At 44.5% G+C, this 18,184-nt stretch overlaps 1 protein-coding gene and 1 non-coding gene across 2 annotated transcripts in view; both read right to left on the bottom strand.

Annotated features, from left to right (window-relative positions):
• The window catches only part of LOC101980181 (DNA (cytosine-5)-methyltransferase 3C-like), a 30,748-nt gene extending 18,022 nt beyond the window's left edge, over positions 1-12,726 (bottom strand). The window contains 7 exon segments of the mRNA XM_013352234.1: positions 467-505; positions 679-754; positions 900-907; positions 3,214-3,423; positions 4,662-4,781; positions 11,659-11,720; positions 12,570-12,726. Of these exon segments, the coding sequence (XP_013207688.1) occupies positions 467-505; positions 679-754; positions 900-907; positions 3,214-3,423; positions 4,662-4,781; positions 11,659-11,720; positions 12,570-12,726 (672 nt within the window).
• Positions 7,658-7,813, bottom strand: LOC113457870. Its single transcript, XR_003378358.1, has one exon. It is a non-coding gene; the product is annotated as a U1 spliceosomal RNA (small nuclear RNA).
• Positions 12,727-18,184: the final 5,458 nt, after the last annotated feature.

Here is an 18,184-nt window from a genome sequence, read left to right as displayed (position 1 = left end):
CTCCTCCCACTGGCTGGATGCTGTGAGCACCTGATATGCTCCTCCCACTGGCTGGATGCTATGAGCACCTGCTATGCTCCTCCCACTGGCTGGATACTAGGAGCACCTGATATGCTGGTCTGTCTGCTGCCTCCTATTTGCTCGTTGCCTGCTTCTCAGTAAACTCAGCCCTTTGAAACCGAAAACACAGCTACCCAGATCATTCTCCAGATGATACATTCACGAGGCGGCAGACATCTTTCCCAGTCCATCTGGCAGTAGCAGCAATTCTCTAGTGACCTTGGCACATCTCAAATCCCTTTCCCAAACACGCCCTCTGCCTTTGGCATTCGGCATTCATCACCTCCATGGTACCTCTGTCTCCTCCAAGCCAACCTTGGCCACACAATGGTGTAAGCTCACGTTTACTGGTTCTCCCTTCCTCCCAGCTCCTGAAGTCAAGGCCTCACTCCTACACCTGTGTTACCTGCAGAGTATGGTATACGGCCTTCCTGTGAGAAACCAGCTCATAGCCAGGCAGTGGTGGTGCACGCCTTTAAAGTCAGCACTTAAGAGGCAGAGGCAGGCAGATCTCTGTGAGTTCAAAGCCAGCCTGGTCTACAGAGTGAGTCCCAGGACAGCCAGGGCTACACAGAGAAATCTTATCTCAAAAAAAAATGAAAAATGAAAAAATAAAACAGAAATCAGCTTATTGAAGGTAGCCAGGTTAAAATGCTATCTGAACAGCCAAGGGCCACCGTTTGTCAGCAGAGACCTAGGAGAGAAAGAGATCACCAAGATCTACCCGCATCTGGGTGAACAAGGGTACACTGGGTATACCCATTCCTCCAGAGCCTATTTATTCCTGGGGTGCTTCACAGATGCCAGTAACAAAATGGGGAACAGTATCTAGCCCATACCAAGGAACCTGAAACAGGAACCCAGGATATTCCAAATGTGAGGAAGAATAAAGCCCAGAATGGGTACAATAAGGCACAAGCCGTTTGTGTTCACATGGCACATGCGTACATACATGTATGTACAGTCAGTGTCACTGGTGCAGACGTGAGACTCAGTCCTGAAATTGGCTTGACTGTGTTTTGTGCATGCGCTTTGCCCTTCCTGAGTGTGAGGACAGCTATTGAGTCTTCAGATTCTCAATGAGTTCCCACCATACATGGGTTCAGAGAACACGCTGGACACACAGTGAGCTCTATCTGCTCACGATGATTGTGCATCTTGGTCATGAAGGGCAAGCTGCATGTGCCAAGTCCCCAGACAATGCAGAAATGAACTGTGGGGCGGCACTCCTAGTGAGAGGGGAGATGAAGCAGGTGTTTCGGGCTTCTTATCACACTTGTAGGATACACAGGATGTCCCAGGATGCAATGCTTGCTTTCACACTCAGCCCCATCTTATGCTCGGAGCCTCAACGCTGTGGTGTGGCCACCATGGGTGACCGTGAAGTGCCAGCTGCTCTGACCAACATGAGCAGAACACAGTGGAAACTAGGTAGTCTCTGGCCAGGACCACAGCACACGGTAATCCATTCCAGAATCCTCTCTCACCATATTGAACCTTATTGCCATCTGACCCTGTCTAGAAAGGAGTACATTATGTCTTGCTGGATATAGCTAGCGTCCTCTTCTACATCACACAAGTAACTGCACATATCCCTGAGTGTAATGCTTCAGTAGCCAGCATAGGTCCAGGACACTTATCCTTCTCTGCCCTCTGCTGGTCACTCAGCACAACTGCATGAAGAGTCTCGGAAATTGGATAACTTTTTTTTTTCTCTAAAGAAATTTTACACATGGAAATGGCCCCAAGGGAAAGTAACTCATGAGAAAACCAGAACCTCAATTGAGGCTGAGCCCAGCAATGTTCTTTTTTTAAAGGACTTGTTTATGTGTATTTCTCCATGTGAGCGTATGCCACCTATGTGCTTTTGCATTCAAAAGTCAGAAGGGAGTTGCGGGAGGTTTGTGAGCCACCCCATGTGAGTTCTGAGCACGAAACTTCTGGAAGAGCATCTAGTGCTCTAAACTGACAGTTGATTCGTCTCTCCAGCTTAGAGCTGGGTGTGGCGGTGCACGCTTTAAACCTAGCCTTTCAGGACAGCCAGGCTTAGGCAGGGAAGGAAACCATCGAAAACAGCAGGCTGGTGAGAGAATGGACTTGATCCATGTTCCAGCCACAGCAAGCAGCAGAACTTGGCAGCTTCAGTCACGTGGTTCTGGTTTCAGAGTTAAGGAGAGAAGACAGGGGTTGCGGAATCTTCCTCTGTGACTAAGGAAAGCCTCTGAGGCCAGACATGTGTCAGGGGTGTCCCTGAATGGAGTTTGCCCAGCTCGTTTCAGTCTGCTTTGGTCCAGTGTTTCCTCACGAGGCTCCCTTCCCTATGTTTGGAATGGAGAGGCATATCCTGTGTATTGTATGTTTGGAATGGCGAGGCATATCCTGTGTATTGTATGTGGAAGCATGTGATCTGCATTTTGATCTTGACAGGGGATTACAGTGAGCTCGTGGAAGCTCAGAAGAGACTCTGAACTTTAGACTTTATTTTTTTAAAATATTTATTTATTTATTATGTATACAATATTCTGTCTGTGTGTATGTCTGCAGGCCGGAAGAGGGCACCAGACCTCATTACAGATGGTTGTGAGCCACCATGTGGTTGCCAGGAATTGAACTCAGGATCTTTGGAAGAGCAGGCAATGCTCTTAACCACTGAGCCATCTCTCCAGCCCCTGAACTTTAGACTTTAAAATAAGTTTGAGACTGTTATAAACTATGGGGGCTTTTGAAGTTGAGCTAAACGTATTTTGCACTATGATACTGTTACAAGCCTATGGAGGCCAGGGAGTGGAATGTGGCAGTTTGAATGTAATTGGCCCCCATAAGCTCATAGAGAGTGGCACTAGGAGGTGTGACTTTGTTGGAGGAAATGTATCACTCTGTGAGGGTAGGCTTTGAGGTCTCCTATGCTCAAGCTACACCTAATGTCACGGTTCACTTCCTGTTACCTGTGGTTCAAGATGTAGAGCTCTCAGCTCCTTTTTCAGCACCATGTCTGCATGCTGCCATGTCCCACCATGATGACAACGAACCAAAACCTCTTAAACTGTAAGCCGCTCCAATGAAATGGCTTCCTTTATAAGAGTTGCCATGGTCATGGTGTCTCTTCACAGCAACAGAAACACTAAGACAGTCAGACTCCCTTCTCAGTGGTACCTGATACTCAGTGTTGGCTCCTTCTCTGCTTTCCATATCCACCTGGGTAGTGTCCATGCCCTCCTGGTGACTGTCCTGGCTCAGCTCAACCAGTGGGGAACTGATGCTCCAGGGTGTCACTTCTTCATCTGTGAGGTCAATGGTGGGGTAAGGGCTGGCAGGGGACAGCCATGGTGTGCTTGCTGAAGTGGTTGCTTGCCAACTCAGGGACTGTAGACCAAAAGAAAAGGTTGAGTCCCAGCAAACTAAGCAGGTAGGGGGTGCAAATGAACAGCTTCCCTCCGTTAGATCCCATGCAAGCAAGAGTGAAGAAAGAAACCAGGGCCCTTCTGTTTTATAAGAACAAGGCTGGCAGTCACTGAGCCCAAGGCAGAGCAAAAACACAATAAGGATGATAACCCAGTGGCAGGGAAGGACCAAAGGCTCTGAAGCTGAGCTCAGAGACGGTGGGGGCTCTGAGCAACTGGCTCCTGTGCATCTGGAAACAGAAGTAGAATGTTCCAGACCTCCTGGGGTTGCCTAAAGACAGCAGGAAAAGACACGGGGACAAGGGTGATGGACACCAGTGACTTTCAGCTGAGCTCCAAGGGGAGCCAGATCTGGGCCGTGGGAATTCTTGTCTCCTCAACGTAGTTCCAACAAAAACAGGCCAAGAGTGAAGCCACAGGCTTAGGAGCTTACCTAACGCTCAGGAGAGAGCCAGACCTTGCCCTGTGTGTTGTTTCTAATGAAATAGAGCTGGAGCTAGTTAACAAAAAGATGTCAGGGCTAGAGCAATGGCTCAGAAGTCCTTACTGCTCTTCCAGAAGACTTGAGTTCAGTTCCAGCACCCTCCTCATGTGGCTTACACTGCCTGTAACCCCATCTCCAGGGGACCCCACGCTCTCTTCTGGCCTCTGAGCACAAGTATGTGTGTGGCTTACGTAGAGAGACATGTGAATACAAATTAAACAACTTTTTAAAAATTTAATATAGGGGGCTGGAGAGATGGCTCAGAGGTTAAGAGCATTGCCTGCTCTTCCGAAGGTCCTGAGTTCAATTCCCAGCAACCACATGGTAGCTCACGACCATCTGTAATGAGGTTTGGTGCCCTCTTCTGGCCTGCAGGCAGACACACAGACAGAATATTGTATACATAATAAATAAATAAATTTAAAAATTTTAATATAGTTTTCTTTTCTTCTTTTTGGTCTTCAAGACAGGGTTTCTCTGTATAACCCAGGCTGTCCTGGAACTCACTCTGTAAACCAGGCTGATCTCAGATTCACAGGAATCTGTCTGCCTCTGCCTCCCGAGTGCTGGGATTAAAGGCATGCACCACCATCTAGCTGATTAATATAAACTTAAACACAGGCATGAGGAAAGACTTGCTGAACCACCTAAGCCTCGTTTTCTATGCAGGTCTATGAGTGGTAGGAAGCCCCTGGGCTCAAGAAGAGGGAACTTACTGCTGAGGTATTAGAGGGTGCGCTGGTCCCCCAGGAGAGTGTGGGCGTCACCGGAGAGCCAGAGCCACTGCTGTCCTCCGCCTCGCCACCTCTACCTTCATCTCCATCTTCAGTCAGGTCCTGTGAAAAGGAAACAGCTTTCCCATGTAACCAAGTCACACAAGCAATACAACTAAGGAAGGCAAATGGCATTGAAACGCATAATGATGTCACGCTCAGGTCCCTACAACACTTCCACCTCGTTTTGCTCTAAAAAGACTTACCCTGTTCCATCATGGGAAGCACAGCCCACTGACTGAGGACATAAAAGACAGAGAGGGCCCATTCACCAGAATTTCTCCACCCTAGAGTCATGTCCATCATCTCAGAACTAGCCCGTTTCCCCACAGAGACACCAGCACAAACTGCAGTGAGCTAAACCCGTCGAAACCCTACCAGCGGATGACAGGGAGTCCTTTAGAGAAAGCCACTGAATTTCTCTGGCGGCCCAGAAAGAGAACCCATCCCTTTCCTCCAATCACATCTGTCCCTCCTGCTGTAGTCATTGGTCCAGGAATTGAAACCAAGAGTATGTCTGCCCCTGTGACCTTCGATGGCTCCCAGGAAGAAACTGGAGAAAAAGCAAATGGAGTTTGCTTTTTCTATAGAAATTGGCGCATCAGATCCACAGAATATTGGTGACAGCCTGAATGCTTCTGTGGCAAACAGAGTAACAGAAACGTCTCTACCCATGTCCAGTCAGTGAGTTTTCAGGGCTGGAGAGATGGCTCAATGGTTAAGAGCACTGGCTGCTCTCTGACCACTCTTCCAGAGGACTGGGATTTGAAGCTTAACACCCACAAGACAGCTAACATCTGTCTGGAGCTCCAGTTTCAGGGCATCTGAAACTTTTCTGGCCTCTTAGGGTATCAGGCACTATGTACAGTCATACAGGTGGCAAAATATTTACCACATTAAAAATAAATAAATAAGCCAGGTGGTGGTGGCGCTCACCTTTAATCGTAGCACTTAAAAGGCAGGTCTCTGAGAGTTCGAGGTTTACCTTGTCTACAAAAACAAGTTCCAGGACAGCCCAAAGCAATTACACAGAGAAACCCTGGAAGGAAGGAAGGAAGGAAGGAAGGAAGGAAGGAAGGAAGGAAGGAAGGAAGGAAGGAAGGAAAGAAAGACAGAAACTAATCTTTATAGAAATTTAAAAAATAAGTTCAAAAGGTTTACCACTCCCTGAATTTGTGGGAAATGGAGACCAGCTCTGGAAAGATGTCTTCAGACAACAGTGAAACAGCCCCTCTGGAATTCAGATTTCTTGGGAAGTTCACTGAGGCCAATAGCAGTGAACACAGGGGCCCTGAGTGGAGCAGGAATGTTGAGTACAGTCAACAGGCTGTCAATAAAACGACAGGCAAGGCTGGGGAACCAGACACATAGCCTGGGTCTCTGGGGTCTCAAGTGGCAGCACTTTGAGATTTGAACAGAAACTTCAGAGTGGAAGCCTCAATGATTGTTGAAAAGAATTTGGAGCCAACATAGCTGCCTTTGTGAGTGCTGCCTGGCCCGTGCTCTGGAGCACCAGACTGCACTGATGGAGCCCCGTCCCAGCCTGCAGGGCTGGAGTACCAGACTGCCTCTGATGGAGCCCCCGTCCCAGCCTGCAGGGTTGGAGCATCAGACTGCCTCTGATGGTGCTCTACCCCAGCCTGCAGGGCTGGAAAAACATACCAGTCTTGGCCAAAACAAGCCATTGTTTGTGTTTATGTTTTCAGAACCATTTGGTGACTACATGCATCTTATTGTTGCAGTTGAATGAAGTGCTGGCAGAAATGGGAAGACATTCAAATTATTTTGTTTAATAAACACATGAAATTAAGGTAGAAACAATGGTTTCTAATAAACAGATAAAATACAAGAAGCTAAAAAAAACAAAGGCACATGAAAGACCGATGTAAGCAGAGAGTGATACTGATGGATCTCTAGAACAATTAGTGTTAAGATCTGAGAAACAACTGAAAGAGTTTAACAGTGTTGCCACCCAGGGTGAAGGCAACAACTTCTAAAGGGCTGGGAGGCAAAGACACAGCCTACCAAGGAGAATATTCCTGCCTCTCCTCGCGCACACATTTAATCCCAGTGTTCAGGAAGCAGAGACTGGAAGTTCTCTATCCATTCAAGGCTACCCTGGTCTACACAGAACTATACTCAAGCCAGGGCTATGCAATGAGACCCTGTTAAAAAAGAAAACAAAAACCAACAAACAAAAAATCTCTTCCTGTTAAGATATTTGTTATGGTTATGCACTACTCATAGTAAAATAATTTAAAATCATGTAAACAAAACACTGTTATTATTGTTGTTAGTGTCATCATTCCTGTTATTACAAGCTACAAGTCCTTACCCTCTTTGAATTTAGTGGATTGTGGCATCACATTCTACAATATCTTGCTGACTTTAACACGACTGTGTGTTAAATACTTGCACTTAAAAGTGCAGTGTGAAATGCAGAGATGACTGAGCAGTTAACAACAGGGTCTTCCCTTCCAGAAGACTCAGTTCCCAGCCCCCACAGGAGTTACAGGCTCATAAAGATCTGTAACCTCAGTTCCAGACGAATCTGATGCCCTCTTCTGGCCTCTGAGGGTACTGCATGTATGTGATGCGTAGATAAACATGCAGACAAAACACCCATTGACATAAAAATATTAGTAATTTAAAAATAAAATAACAGAGAAAACCTGTTTCAAAAAATAAATAAAGATAAAAAGTGCACTGCAGCCAGGCATATTGGAGCACGTCTTTAATCCCAGAATTTGGGAGGCAGAGGTAGGTGGATCACTGCAAGAATGAGGCCAGCCTGGTCTACAGAGTGAGTTTCAGGACAGCCAGAGCTACATAGTGAGATTCTGTCTGGAAAATGGGGGAGGGGCATTGCAAGGACAGAAAATTTTACAATCTTTTTTCTATATATTATACCCTGTAGTAAGGCTATCCTCTTCATTTTTTTAAGGGTGAACCCAAACACATTATCACAATTATATAGGTGAGTTTCCCTGACTTTAGGAAATCACAGGGCTCGGCGCACCCAGCATGCAATAAATAAGCATCATCCTGGGGAAAACGTCTCCACCGTCACGGCATCTCCCCTCCCAGGAAGGCATCACTCGTCCTTTTTACAAAGTGAACTTGCAAATGTGTTGATTAATGTCCGCTTACACATCCCTGTACAGAAATTACAATTCTGTGCTTACAGCAACGAAACTATAGCCCGTGTGAAGCGTTGGCAATAAATTTCTTCAGTGCATAAACGCTAAAAAGATTTTACGACAGCTACCCCAGGATCACAAATGAAAGATGGAAGGGCAAAACCCGGGGGGGGGGTGGTCAGCAAGTGACAGAAGTTGGACAAATACACAATGAGGCCTAGCAGGGGGCCTGGTGATGTTTGCCATTCACAACATGTGTGAGAGGAGGACACAGACCAAATGACCAAGGCAGACACCTGTTAAGGAGATGACCAAGAAGCAATGTCATGAACTGTCCTGAGCCTCACACACTAAAGCCAGCACTCACAGAACATAGACCAAGAGTGAAGTGGAAAGACCAGAAGCCCTAGTTAAGGCCTTAAGAACCTAACTTTTCATTTAGCAACCATGCAGCCTTGCTGGTTGACTCCTTCTAGATTAGGTGAACAGTCCTTCCACCAGACCAGCGTAGGCATGTTTAGCTCAATGCCAGGCTCAGAGTGAAGGACTCTTAACTAACCACAGAAACACAAGAGCTATCCCAACCCCCTAACCCGCCAGGCCACCTTGTTAGGCGTCCCTTCTATTTCTGAGACAGTCTCACAACGAAGTATGGGCTGCCCTCAGTGTGCTGGGGTAACAGGTGTACCACCTGCCTTGATTTTCTACTCGCACGCCTTTGGTCCCAGCACTCGGGAGGCAGAGGCAGGTGGATCTCAGAGTTCAAGAGCAGCCTGGTCTACAGAGTGAGTTTCAGGACAGCCAAGACCATACAGAGAAATCCTGTCTCAAAAAAAGAAACAAGCAAGCAAAACATGAAAGGAAAATGTGTGTGTGGTGGGGGGAATTTACCAGTAACTATGCTGAGTTTCTAAATAAAAACTAGTTCTAGGGGGCTGGAGAGATGGCTCAGTGGTTAAGAGCATTGCCTGCTCTTCCAAAGGTCCTGAGTTCAATTCCCAGCAACCACATGGTGGCTCACAACCATCTGTAAAGAGGTCTGGCGCCCTCTTCTGGCCTTCAGGTATACAGACAGAATATTGTATACATAATAAATAAATAAATATTTTTTAAAAAAATTGTTCTAATAAGCTTGGGAGGTTAATTTTTGCAGTTCTTTATGTACTTCGATTACCAAACTCCTGCCTAAGATTCGGTGGCAACAGTTTTCTTGCATTCTGTATGCTGTCTGTGTCCTTTGCTGTGCAGAAAGGTGTTTTGAAAAGAATTTATTTATTTCTACTGCATGTGCCTTAGTGTTTTGCCTGTGTCTATGTGAAGGTGTCGTATACCCCAAATCCAGAGTTACAGACAGTTGTGAACTACCATGTGGGTGCTGGGAATTGAACTCAGGGACTCTGGAAGAGCAGCCAGTGCTCTTAACCACTGAGCCATCTCCTCAGCCATGCTGTGCAGAGATTTTTGACTTCATGTGGCTGTGTTTCTTTATGCTTGGGCTATTTCTGAATCCTGTTCAGAAAGTCCCTGTCAGATCCCTTCATGTGGAACTGTGTTCAGTATGCTTTCCACTTGCACTTTGAGCATTCCAGGTTTTAAATCAAGATCTTTGATTCACTTTAAATTGGCTTTTTACAGGGTAAGAAATATGAATCCCATTTTACTCCTCTACAGGTGTGTCTTAATTAGGCTTTTTATTGCTGGGAGAAAACACTGTGACCAAGGCCACTTATAAAAGGAAGCATTTAAGTGAGATCATAGTTTCCGAGGGTTAAAAGTCCTTAATGACAGAACAGGGGCCTGATGGCAGGAACAGCTGAAAACTCACATCCTGATTCACAAGTAGGAGCTAGAGAGAGCTCACTGGGAATGGCAAGAACTTTGGGGTTTGTTGTTGTTGTTTTGTTTTGTTTGTTTGTTTGTTTTGGTTATGGTTTTGGTTTTTCGTGACAGGGTTTGGAGCCTGTCCTGGAACTCACTTTGTAGACAAGACTGGCCTAGAACTCACAGAGATCCACCCGCCTCTGACTCCTGAGTGCTGGGATTAAAGGCATGCACCACCACTGCCCAGCGGCAAGAGCTTTTGAAAACTCAAAACCCACTCACAGTGACACACTTCTTCCAGCAAGGCCACACCTCCTAATCTTTCCCAAGCAGTTCCACCAACTGGGAACCAAGTATTCAAACATATGAACTTATGGAGGCCATTCTTATTTAGTTGGGTATAAGATATATACCCAGTTTTACCAGCACCATTTGTTGAATAGGTTATCATTTTAGCAGGGTATGTTTTTGACATCTTTATCAAAAATTAGGTGACCAAACCTGTGTGAGTTTACCTCTAGGTTGTCTATTCAATCTGTCCCTGCATAACTCAGTAACATAATCTGAGATGGGGTATTGTGATACCTCCAACAATGTTCTTGCTGTTCAGGATCAATTTGGTTATCTGTAGTCTTTTGTGTTTCCATATGAGTTTTTCATTGCTTTTTTTCTAGATATCTGAAAAATGTCATTGGAACTCTGTTGCGGCATATTCCTTTACACTGTGTGAAGATGTGTCACTGTGATTGGTTTATAAAGAGCTGAATGGCCAATAGCTCTGCAGGAAGAGGTTAGGCAGGACTCCTGGGGAGAGAGAGGGTCAGGAAAGAGGAAAGGTGTGAATACCAGCCAGATGCAGGAAAAGCAGCATGAGCAGCATGGAGAGATGAGGTAATGAGCCACGAGACAGAATGTGGGTTAAAATAAATGGGTTAATTTAAGTTATAAGAGTTAGTAGGACAAGCCTAAGCCAAGGCCAAGCTTTCATAATTAATAATAAGTCTCAAGTGTTGTTATTTGGGAACCGACGGGACAAAGAGAGACCCATTACGAACTTTGATGAGGATTGCATCAAATCTGTAAATTACTCGTGTTTGTACAGCCGTTTCACAATATTGATTCTGCTGATCCAAGACCAAGGAAGGTCTTTTTATCATCTGGTTTCATCTTTAATTTCTTTTTTCTATGCCTTAAACTTTTCTTTATAGAAGTCTTTAATTTTCTTGGTTAGGGTCATTCCCAAGTATTTTATGTTTGGGGTTTCTTTTTTTTTTTTTTATGTTTACAATATTCTGTCTGTGTGTATATCTGCAGGCCAGAAGAGGGCACCAGACCTCATTACAGATGGTTGTGAGCCACCATGTGGTTGCTGGGAATTGAACTCAGGACCTTTGGAAGAGCAGGCAATGCTCTTAACCACTTGAGCCATCTCTCCAGCCCCCTGTTTGGGGTTTCTTTGGTTGGGTTTTTTTGTTTGTTTATGTTGTGTCTTGTTTTGAAATAAGAATGGAGAAATTTAAAAACCAAACTTTAAGGACATAGTCAAATGTCAGACCATGTGTGAGGCTGTGGGTTTGATTCCCAGCAAGGAAAGGAAAATCAGATGTGGTAACATGACTGTAATCCTGGTCTGTGCAAAGGTTTCCAGGACCAGCAGGGCTACCCAGACAGAGTCCTGTCTCAACATGAAACAAAATAAGAAAAAACAAAAAGTCCAAACATGGTATGACCATATCGGAATAAGTGAAGTTTGCCATATGAATGAACTTATCAACAATATTGATAAATTAAGAACTAATCTCAGAAACATACAAAAAGAACCTAATAACTCTAAACTTTCCAGTTTGGCAAAATAAACGAGCGTAGATTTTAATTTGCCTTCAGATTTCAGGGGTTTTTTGTTTTGTTTTGTTTTGTTTTGTTTTTTTAGCCTCAGGACACCCATATGATGAAAGCTAGGAGAGAGGAGGAACTGATACCTGGATGTAAGCAATCGTGCTGGAGACCTTCCTCTTGGATGGCCGTGAGTTTGCTCTGCAGCCTGTGGAGGAAAGAGTCAGAGCACACATTCAGAGGAAGGGGTGCCAGGCTTCTTGCTGACAGGCCTTCTCTCAGTGTCTCCCCCAAATTAGTCATCAGCGGAGACCATGCAGCATCTCTGTCTTCTCTATGTACTCATAGAGATGCAGGGCAGAGGCTCGTGCCTTCCTCCCTACAAGCTAAGCAATACCATTTGGGGTCCTAATATGGAGAGGAAACATCCAATTCCTTCCAGAAAGTCACTGCCCGATCCTATTACGATAATTTCATTAGAATAAAAACCTGGTTTCTGACAGTGGCTGCATTTTAAGTATTTCTATGTAGTCAAGAGGTTATAGGGGTGAACATGGAAACTGGCTACTTGTGCCCTTACAGAGAGCTCAGATCAGCACCATAAGTCTCAAGGACAGAAACACACAAGACAGGAGACTTCAAAGAGTGGGGGGATGCCAGGTGTTCTGGGAGGTGCTAAGAGGAAGGGGCAGTAGGAAGCACCTCTCATCCATGACAATGTCAGTGTCAGCCCAACAGAGGACCCATGATCCAGTCAGCGCTGAGACCAGCCCTACGAAGAATGGCAAAGTAAGGGACCCACCACCGTGGGTGCTTTTCCTCAGAATCCCAAGGAGAAGAAAGAGACAGGAGGCTGTGCGCAGAGACAAGACAGAGCTTGGGTGTTGCCTGTGTTCTGTGGGAATAGACTGGTCCCCCTTTAAGGAGGCGTGTGAGGGTGCTCAGTAGCCCCATAGCTTCAGGAGCCAGGGAGAAGCTCTTGGTCGCAGCCGAGGTGTGCAGCTGTATCTGTTGTGTCAGAATGTAATCCCACCCCAGCTCCCCACTGTCCGCCTACCTTCACGCTTCACTGTGCAGATTGCCTCCATGACTTGGGTGAAGGGAACATTCTTGGCGTCTGAGGACTGGTCACTGCAGTTCCCACTGATGATGACACAATCCTCACATCCACCAGCAGCCTCGTCAGCCTTGAGCTGTCTGCTCTCCCCCTCCATTGTCGTCTGTGGGAGAAGGCCAGAATAGATAGGAAGGAAGGAGACAGGGGCATGAGAGGGCATCTCACCCCACCTTCCCACCATGAGCTCTCTGTCCTTGGCTCAGGAGAGAGTCCCATAACCCAATCTCTGGGTGATATTGGGCTCCTAACCTCTACCCCAGGCCCCTCATCAAACTCAGAGGCTCAGGGCTTGGGTTCATGTACCAAGTAGCCTAGAAGGCTCAGTTGTCAGCACCCAAGAGAGAGCTGGAATCTGAGACACTGCTGTATGGCAACCCTTCAAACAACATCACTCAACACATGCTTGCCCCAGACAACCTAGGTTCCCATCTGTCCCTGGCCCTTCCTCCCTCCCAGCCTCTGAGGAGCCTCAAGAAGCCAATGCACTCTTTTCTCTCACCCCTTTATTTGCTCTGTCTCCAGGCCTGCCTCCCTCTGCCCTTCCTCTCAGACAGGATTCTCTCCTCTCCATAGCAACCCAAGCCCCATCCCATCCCATCCTCTGGGGCCCATTGGTCAGTTGGCCTATCATTCAATCCCTGTCATCAGCTGGGATCCCAAGCTCTGAAGAGAAGGAAGGATGTAGGAAAAAACTGTGGCAAAAGGCAGTGGCAGTCACCAGGACTGACAGCTCTGACCTGCTATGGCCTTGAACCACACCCAGGATCTGGTCTTCCTATTGCTGTCTCTCTAGTATGCCAGCTAAGATAGAGAGCTAAGTCCTCACTGATAGGTCCATAGGCTTGTGTGACCTTTGCCCTGACTCACACAACATTATGGGTACCAATTAGACATACAATTGCACACACACATAAACACACACACACACACACACACACACACAAAACTGCACCTTTATCTGGGGGGCTGCAAGCCTATTTTTGAGAAATAGAAAAACTTTATACAGACAAGTTCTCAAGGATTCAATACCAAGTGCAACTGGGCCCTCATCTGCAACAGTAGAACTCAAGTGTTAAGGCAGGATTAAAAGTTGGCAGCCTGGGCTAACAGGGAAAGGATGCCTCAAAGCCCCCTCCCCCAAAAATCAAATGTTAGGTGTAACTAAATTTCATAACATGTGTGTAGCAAGACACTGGATTCAATTCTTAACACTTAAAAAAAAAAGTTAGGGTGTGGCGGTAATTACGCACGCCTTTAACCCCAGTACTCAGGCAGAGACAGTCGGATCTCTGTGAGTTTGAGGCCAGCCTAGTCTACAGAGCAAATTCCAGGACAGGCTCCAAAGCTACAGAGAAACCCTATCTCAAAAAAATGTTATGTCAGAAGACTATTACAAAGGTTGGAGAGATGGCTCAGTTGTTAAGAGCACAGGCTGCTCTTCCAGAGGACCCTGGCTCAAATCCCAGAAACCAGATAGTAGTGTCTGTAACTCCAGTTACACCCTCACACAGACATACATGCGGGCAAAACACCAATGCACATAAGATGAAAAAAATCATTAAAATATATGTTCAAAACATCAGAAAAATCATCCACCGTGACCAAGTAGGCTTCATTCCAGAGATGTAGGGTTGGTTCAACATTGACAAAAATCTGTCAATTTACTCCACCATATAAACAAACTGAAAGGGGAAAAAAACATGATTATCTCATTAGATGCTAAAAAAAAAAAAAAAAAAAAAGCCTTCGACAAAATTCAACACCCCTTCATGATAAAAGTCTTGGAGAGAATGGGGATACAAGGGACATGCCTAAACATAGTAAAGGCAATATACAGCAAGTCAACAACCAACATCAAGAGAGAAATTCAAAGGGATCCATTGAGATCAGGAACAAGACAAGGTTGTCCACTCTCTCTTTAGCAATTCAATATAGTACTTAAAGTTATAGCTAAAGCAATAAGACAACAAAAGGAGATCGATCAAGGGGATACAAATTGGAAAAGAAGAAGTCAAATTATCACTATTTGCAGACAATATGATAGTATACTTAAATAACCCCAAAAATTCTACCAGGGAACTTGTACAACTCAAAATGTACTACTACCTTCAGAAATGTAGTAGGATAAAAATTTACTCAAAAAAAAAATCAGTAGTCCTCCCTTATACAGATGATAAATGGGCCAAGAAAAAAAATCAGAGAAATATCACCCTTCACAATAGCCACAAATCATATAAAATACCTTGGGGTAATGCTAACCAAACAAGTGAAAGACCTGTATGACAAGAACTTAAAAACTATGAAGACAGAAATTGAAGAAGACACCAGAAAATGGAAAAAATCTCCCATGTTCTTGGGTAGGTAGAATTAACATAGTAAAAATGGCAATCTTACCAAAAACAATCTACAGATTCAATGCAATACCCATCAAAATCCCAGCAAAATTCTTCATAGACCTCAAGAGAACAATATTCAACTTTATAAAGAAAAACAAAAAGCCCAGGGTAGCCAAAACAATCCTGTATAACAAAAGAACTTCTGGGGGCATCACAATCCTGGACTTCAAACTCTACTACAGAGCTACAATAATGAAAACAGCCTGGTATTGGCATAAGAACAGACAGGAGGGCCAATGGAACCTAATAGAATACCCAGATATCATTCCATACACCTATGAACACCTGATTTTGACACAGAAGCAAAAAATAATAATAAAATGGAAAAAGAAAGCATATTCAACAAATGGTGCTGGCATAACTGGATATCAACATGTAGAAGAATGAAAATAGATCCATACCGATCACCATGCACAAAACTCAAGTCCAAATGGATCAAAGACCTCAACATAAAGCCAATCACACTGAACCTTATAGAAGAGAAAGTGGGAAGTACACTTGAATGCATTAGCACAGGAGACCACTTCCTAAATATAACCCCAGCAGCACAGACACTGAGAGAAACAATTAATAAATGGAACCTCCTGAAACTGAGAAGCTTCTGTAAAGAAAATAACACAGTCAACAAGACTAAATGGCAGCCTACAAAATGGGAAAAGATCTTCACCAACCCCACATTGAACAGAGGACTGATCTCCAAAATATACAAAGAACTCAAGAAACTTGACATCAAAAGAACAAATAATCCAATTTAAAAAATGGAGTACAAACTTAAACAGAGAACTCTCATCAGACAAATTTCAAAGGACTGAAAGACACTTAAAGAAATGTTCAACATCCTTAGCCATCAGAGAAATGCAAATCAAAACAACTCTGAGCTTCCATCTTACACCTGTCAGAATGACCAAGATCAAAAACAATGATGACAGCTTATGCTGCAGAGGATGTGGGGAAAGGGAACACTCCTTCATTGATGGTGCGAGAGCAAACTTGTACAGCCACTTTGGAAATCAGTATGGCAATTTCTCAGAAAATTAGGAAACAATCTATCTCAAGACCCAGCAATGCTGCTGTTGGGTATATACCCAAAAGACACTCAATCATATCACAAGGGCATGTGCTCAACTATGTTCATAGCAGCTTTATTTGTCATAGCCAGAACCTGGAGACAACCTAGATGCTCATCAACCAAAGAAAGGATAAAGAAAATGTGGTGCATTTACACAATGAAATATTACATAGTGGAAAAAATAATTTAAAGGCAAATGGATGGATCTAGAAAAAAACATATTGAATGAGGTACCCCAAACTCATAAAGACAAATATAATATGTATTCACTCATAAGTAGCTTTTACACCTAAAGCAAAGAAAAACTAGCCTACCATTCATAACCCCAAAGAATCTAGACAACAAGGAAGACCCTAAGAGAGATATATACAGTTCTACATAGAAAAGAGAAAAAGACAAGATCTCCTGAATAATTTGGGAGTATGGAGGTCAAAGGAGAGAGTAGAAGGGAAGAGAGAAGAAAGAGAGTGGAGTGGAGAAAAATATATAAAAATAAAAGCAATAAAACAATGTTCACATTAGCCACCACAAGAAAACAAAACACATAAGAGACCCATAGATGTACACATTTGTTTCTTAGAAGGTGGAGGTACAAGTTTCTGCAGCTGAAGACAGCCTGGAGCACATAGTGAAAGCCTGTCTTTCACTCAAAAAATAAAATAAAATCATCAGAAAAGTGGGCCCAGGATTAGGTATAGACAAGGCTAACACTCAGGAAACGAAAGCTAAAGTCTCTGTTGTTTGTTTGAGGCGGGGTCTACACTTATAGCTTGGGCTTTCCGGGAGCTCACATCAAACACCCTGCAGGCCTCCAAACTGAACCTCTCAAAAGCCGCAATTGTACACCTGGGCCACCTTTCCTGCCTTGCCTTTGTTTTTAAAATCCTTATAAAATACGCAAAAATTAAACTGAGTCAAAACAGTATTATGATCTACAACAGTTTTCTCAACCTGTGGTTCATGGCACCCTGGCACATAAGTCAAAGGACCCTTGCATAGGTATTTGCATTACAATTCATACACAGATATTTGTATTACAATTCATAACAGTAGCAAAATTGCAGTATAATGAAGTAGCAACGAAAATAATTTTTTTGTTGTTTTAAATAATTTGTTTGTTGTAGTTTTGGTGTCTATCCTGGAATTAGCTCTTATAGACCAGGCTGGCCTCGAACTCGCAGAATTCCGCCTGCCTCTGCCTCCCAAGTGTTGGGATTAAAGGTGTGCGCCACCACCGCCTGGGCTGCAATGAAAATAATTTTATGGTTGGGAGTCACCACAACATGAGGAACTGTATTAAAGGGTCACAGCATTAGAAAGGTTGAGAACTATTGGTCTACAAATCATAGAACTAACTGTTCAATCAAGTTACCGATCATCATAGAAAAAGAGACTCAGTGTTTTAAGTAAATTTGCAATTTTGTTGGGTCACATGAAGAGCTACCGGTCTCTGTGGGTAGTAGGTTGCAGAGGCCTAAGTAGGAAAAAGGTTCTAAAGTACCATCCCTTCATTTCGTGGGGCCCAAGGTGGTCACTCTAAACTTTGCCTAGAGAAAATTTGCTTCTAAGTAGCTGCTATCTGCCTCCAGTCTTCTAGCTTCTATCCGATCCAGACACTCACCAGAAAAAGGCTATCCTCAGAGAATCTTCTAGAAGCACCACTATAGCTGCCTGGGGGTGCTATAGGCTTCACTTCTGCCAAGGGGCTCTATGTAGCACAGCCCCGGATGGCATCCACAGACTTACTAGCAATTTGGTCAAGTGAGTCCCAACAGCATCCTTTATACTTGGCCATCACTCAAGCAAGCATGGGCATTGGACAAACAGGGCAAGGGATCCTCTATTATCCTGCCAATGGCCCTGAGTTAATAAAGGCAGTGTCCAAGAGTTACTTAGACTTCAAAATCTGTGGGCAGCAGGATGGCTTAAGGATAAAGACATGGGCTGAAGAGATGGATCAGTGGTTAAGAGCACTGACTGTTCTTCCAGAGGTCCTGAGTTTAATTCCCACCAACCACATGGTGGCTCATAACCATCTGTGATGGTATCTGGTGCCCTCTTCTGAGGTGCAGACATACATGCAGGCAGAA

Source organism: Microtus ochrogaster, linkage group LG8, assembly GCF_000317375.1.
Source record: "Microtus ochrogaster isolate Prairie Vole_2 linkage group LG8, MicOch1.0, whole genome shotgun sequence".
NCBI classification, from domain to species: domain Eukaryota; kingdom Metazoa; phylum Chordata; class Mammalia; order Rodentia; family Cricetidae; genus Microtus; species Microtus ochrogaster.
This window is presented reverse-complemented; position numbering and strand designations above follow the sequence as displayed.